General features: G+C 39.5%; 1 protein-coding gene across 1 annotated transcript in view; it reads right to left on the reverse strand.

The window, feature by feature from the left end:
* Nucleotides 1-152: 152 nt before the first annotated feature.
* Nucleotides 153-5,699, reverse strand: part of dpep2 (dipeptidase 2) — an 11,354-nt gene continuing 5,807 nt past the window's right edge. The window contains exons 6-11 of the mRNA XM_079666420.1: nt 5,418-5,487; nt 4,197-4,373; nt 2,490-2,574; nt 2,326-2,401; nt 1,593-1,728; nt 153-943 (exon numbers count right to left, since the gene is read on the reverse strand). Coding sequence (XP_079522546.1) covers nt 737-943; nt 1,593-1,728; nt 2,326-2,401; nt 2,490-2,574; nt 4,197-4,373; nt 5,418-5,487 — 751 coding nt within the window. The 3' untranslated portion in view covers nt 153-736. The remainder of the gene's footprint in view (nt 944-1,592; nt 1,729-2,325; nt 2,402-2,489; nt 2,575-4,196; nt 4,374-5,417; nt 5,488-5,699) is intronic.

A 5,699-nucleotide genomic window follows, 5' to 3' on the forward strand; every position in this document is an offset into this window, starting at 1 on the left:
TTCTACTGGTCTTCCCTTCACTTCAATAAATATCTCTTTTTCCAAGGAAAGCATTACATTATTTCACTTAAACCATTGTCTCTGCAGCAATATCAAACACAAGTACGGGCACGAGCAAAAATAGGACTGAAGAGCACAACCAGGCAAAAAAGGTTTTAGTCAAGCGTTTAATCCAAAAGGCTAAATAATACAGGCAAAGATTTAAAAAAAATGACAGACTGGAAGCAACGAAAACAAACGCTGGTACAAACGCTAAACAGCTAAAACCAGAGCTTACTTTAGGAGAGTATCTTGGAGCACTTCATGCTAGACAGATGAGACGAACTGTCACTGAGCAAGGTAACAGCACAGACTAAATCCACAGGAGAGGAGTAATGATTAGGGACAGCTGAGGCTCCTTGAGGCCAGGCAGGTGATTAACAGGGAAGGAAAACACACCAGGTGAGGGAGTTGATCGGCGTCATTATTCACACTTATTATATCTCATAGAGATGGTGTCAGCCAAGATACAACAAATTCAGCAACAAATTAAATATGTAATAAATAAATTCCCAAACTAACTGAGTTCCTTTCAGAAGAATTATGGTTAATGTATAGTTATATAGATATATATATTTTTTTACTTTATACAGAGGTGGCTATTAAAAAATGTAACTCAAATGTATCTTTATTCTAATGTAATATTTAAAAAAATATCCACTTTAAAAATCAAGCTGCAGCTGAACGTTCTAAGCACTCATTGAATCGTGTGAAGGCTGGAGAGCAGCAGAACGATGGAGAGCATCAGCAGACCTTTTGGTTCCTGCCGGGCTCTGGAGGATCCGCTCCGGTCAGAGTGGCCCGTCGTGTCCGGAGGTCTGAGGACCAGCCTGCACGGGTTCTGCACCTCCTCCACAGAGATCTGGACCTCACTGGGCCCGGTGCTCTTCAACTGATCACGGACCTGTGGGAAAAGCAGTGACACAAGAGAGGGAGGATATAACGCAAGTACATTTTAGAACTCATCTTTGAAGTGCTGTTATATATCATTTCAAACTTGTAGTGCAAAGAAAGCATTTCATGGATAATAAATCATGCCTATAAGTCAATATTTTAAGGTCAATCAATCTATTGCTATATTTAAAGTTGTTATTTCAAACACAAGTAAAAAAAACACTTGAATACTATGTCATGAAGTAAGGTAGCTACGACATAAAAATGGCCCCTTTATTTTAGGTACAATACATATAGTGACATTTTGTTTAGAGACCAATTAAATAACACATATTTTTCATATGTTCTACCAAGCATACATTATTTGTATTACATGTCACTTGTTAGAAGCTTTTATCCAAAGCAACTTACATACTCAATACTGTGGGCAATCCCCACAGGAGCAATTTAGGGTGAAGTGTCTCAGGGACACAACGACATGCTGACTGCAGTGGGGTTTGAACCCTGATCCGAACACCAACGCTCAACCCACTGCACCACACGCCTCCATAATACTGTAGCAAAACACTCCTGTGGCTCAATTATGTAGAGCAAATGTACCCTTCATTTGTAAAGGAAGACTGTTTTTAGAAGCACAATCTCTTATTCCTTTATCTCACCCTCTCGACCTCCTCGAACACTCGCAGGAAGTTCCCTCGAAGGACATCAGCTAAATCACTCTCCGTCCAGTTCCTCTGCAGGAGTTCCAGGATCAGGGCGGGATACTTTGACACATCCTCTAATCCTCGAGGAAAGCTGTTGATAAAAAAACACATTTGAATTCATGGATACTTATTTTGCCAAGAAACCACTTATTCTGACCCTTTTGGCTTATAACATCACATACCATTATGAGTAGATAATAATCACACGAGTATTTAAATAAACACTTGTTAATGTTTCCCTTCAATGTCATTTGTTTTGAGACATTCCTGCTTGGACTAGATTGTATCTGCATGCAGGGGGAAAGCAGATTTGTTGCAGAACGGTGCATTGAATCTGCTTTCCCCCTGACTTCAGATACAATCTAGTCCAAACAAGAATGTCTCAAAACAAATTACATACTGCAGCATCTCTATCTCTATGCCTGTTAGAAGTGCAAAGTTATTGATTTTCAGCCTGTTGACAGCAGAGACAGACAAAGGGCTGATATCATTACAGGCTAACAAAAGCACAATATTGATCTGTAGACAAGTGTGCACTCTACTGGCATTAGCATCAGCATTAGCTTCTCTGTGTGTACGTCTCTGAAGATCCCCACTCATTCTAGTTATTTGATAGAAGATATTTAACTACTTTAACTTTTAGCTCCTAGCTTTCTACAAGTTGTGTTTACAGCTGAATATATCGTACCTCACTGCACCTTCATAGTCCCCTCCAACTCCTATTGACTCAGCTCCAATCACCTTCTTTATGTGGTCAAAATGGTCTGTGAAACCCAAGTGGAATATTAAATCAACCAACAAATAAGCAGATTTAATTTGTAGCAAATAAAAAAATCAACATGGACGCCTCACCAGCCACATGAGAGATGGTTGCTTCATCCCTACAGGATATGAATTTGCTGTGGAGGTTCACCATGATCAGCCCCTGCTTCTCTTTCTGAAACACACAAAGCTCCAGTGAATAAACACACACACACACACACACACACACACACACACACACACACACACACACACACACACACACACACACACACACACACACACACACACACACACACACACACACACACAAACACGCACACGCACGCAGTGAAGCATCCGCTAAAATGTGCTATGGATGAATGCAATTTCCACACACAAGTGGCCTTTATTTTGTCAGCGCTCTGAAGGGGTAATCAAGGGGCATTTTTACTGCAGGAGATACAAGTTCAGATAAGATGAAAGACCCGGGGCATTTCCGAGCAATAACGTTTAAAAGGCTTTCATCCGATGACTTTTTCATTATGAAGTTGTACGTGTTAAGATGGAGCTGGGTTACATTACATGCACAAACAGCCTTCTTTAGAGTGGTGTAGCTGTTGTTTCTGTATCATTAACATTCACTAATTGTAGTTATTAGTGGTAAACATTCAGGTTTCTGCTTATGCAACCTCCAAACCTGCAGTGAACTAGCCTGCAGCGGACACACAATGCGTGGCATTATGAGAAACATGCCCACTCATGAAGGAACTAAGAAAGGATGAGTTGGGTTGAGGTTGAATTAGAACAATGTGTCTCAGTTACTTCACGGTTTGGATATTCAGTCTATTGGAACAACATGTTTATATATCAAACAACCCAGAACTTAAGTTAAAAAGCAGAAACCTAGGGAAATCAACATTAAGAATGATGTGCTGTTCTGAAGTGGCTATTTCCATGCATAGCAAATACTTCCATAATTATACTACTGCTTTTCCAAAGAACTTACACATTTTTACTGACTGAGTCACAAGGAGATGTTATTAACTATTTTAACATTAATTATTCAAGTTGTGTTCATTACAAACTGAGAAGAATAATGAAACATGGGTTAGGACCAACTCATAATGTTGTACAAAGGAGAAAAAGAGCTGGAGGTGACAGAGATGAAGCAAAGTACAGTTCATATAAACAAATGTAGCAGATGAAGTGGGAGGAATGAAGAATTTAGAAATGCATTGGAGCATACAGCTGACACTCAATAAGGGCATCACGTCAGCTTGGAAACTCTACAACAACCAAGATAGGGCGTTCCACCTTTTCCGACTGCAAAAATAATTTTGTATCGGAAACTGCTCCACACAGTCAACTAACAGTCAATTACAACAGTCTAAAATAAACAGAGTGAAAGTTAATCTACTGTACTGTAGATCCTAAAGTTCCTTTGTGCGTCATAACCAGACAGGCATTTCATGTTTGCTCAGTGTGTGGTAACACCAAAGAGGAAATTATTGGGAAGCCAACACGGGTAAGGAAATGATGAAAGATTGACATGACACGTTGACTTTTGTTACCCTGCACATTCAGAATAAATTATAGTGACTGTTAGTAGGCTGAAATGTAATAATTGTTTAAAAGTGGAAATCCTTTCTGCATTTTTTCCCCTTGATACACAAAGCACTAATGAAAACAGATTGAATGTTCTTTGTTAGAGGTATAAATACAAATCATAATTACAATAAATGAATCAGTGACTTCATACGTTTTAATCAAGCAACTAAGCAAGCGATTAATCATTCAGTGAATTGGTTTTCTCACCAGCTCTTGCAGCAGCCAGTCAGGTACGTTACGTTCATGGTTGCAGATGGAGTAGGAAGATGAATGGCTAAAAATAACTGGTGCCTTAGAATGCTTCAGCGCCGCCGAGGCCGTTTCCCAAGAAGTGTGGGAAAGATCCACGATCATTCCCAGTCTGTTCATCTCCTCCACCACGGCCTCGGAAAAACACAATCAAGAGCCACTTGATCAAAAATGGGAAGGAAGTAATGCAATTAGGCCAACATCGGGCGATGGTTACATGCACATTACCACACTCATGCAAACAACCTGGGGAAGTCCTACATGGTGATTTTAAGAGGGTCAACTGAATAGGAGAAGCACTCTTAAAATGGGATTTCAAGTTGTTTACATTGTACAACAGCATAACTATAAATAAATAACATGTTTAAAGGGCTTGCACGTCAAATGTGGGTTACAGCAGTTTCTCTGTAAATAGCCTCTTGTCTACAGAGTGTTTAGTATGCACAGCATTAATCAACTTAAATGGTAACAAGGTCCACTTTCTTTGGAAGTATTCAATACTGTTTCAGTGTCTCGCTGCTGGAAAATGCTATCATATCCTCTGCATTTGGATTTTGAGAGAGCTTTATCACTCTGATGACATGTTTGGAGGCCAATGTATGTTAAATGGACTGTACTTATATAACGCTTTATCCAGTCTTTAAGACCCCTCAAAGCGCTTTACATACTACATGTCATTCACCCATTCACACCCATTCATACAGAGCAGTGTACCTTACTCTAGGACCTAACATTCACACACATTCACAAACCGTTGGCCATCGGGAGCAACTCAGGGTTAAGTATCTTGCCCAAGGATACATCGACATGTTGACTGCATGGGCTGGGATCGAACCTACAACCTTCTGGTTGAAAGACGACCACACTCCCTCACAGCCACAGTCGCCCTGTTACACAGTTTACTCTACTGTGTCTCTATTATATACTACTTTAAAATGTTGTGACTGGTTACTTTAAAGACCCTAGTCAGTACCTATACAGTCAATGACAAAACTATAAATAAAAACTTAAAGAAATAATTGTGTAAGCAATCATTGTCCTTTCTATCTTCATCTTAAACAGCTTATGGTGTGTTCTAATAACATCCGAAAAAGCTGGCCAAAAATCAGCAAACATGCTTTGTTGAATATAATAAACAAACCAAGTTGTTGATCTACTGTAAGTAAAGATTAAGCTTACCTTTCCAAAGTGTGTCAGGCTGTTGTTCTGTCTTTGATAGACGTTGTACAGTTTTGAAGAGGATTCAGCCCTGCATCGAAAACAGAGTATTGTCAAAACCACAAAACATGAAGTTGTACGGGTTGCGTTTATCTCACTTCCATAAAATGTCAAATATATCCAAGTCCTGCTTCATTTAGGACAACCTCTGGGCACTAACACAATGTCAAGTTTCAAAGAGAGTACACATTCATTTGCTTAGAGGGTAGCAACACAAACTTCTGTAATTAATAGTTCTGTTAG

This window comes from Notothenia rossii, assembly GCF_949606895.1.
Source record: "Notothenia rossii genome assembly, chromosome: 2".
NCBI lineage: Eukaryota > Metazoa > Chordata > Actinopteri > Perciformes > Nototheniidae > Notothenia > Notothenia rossii.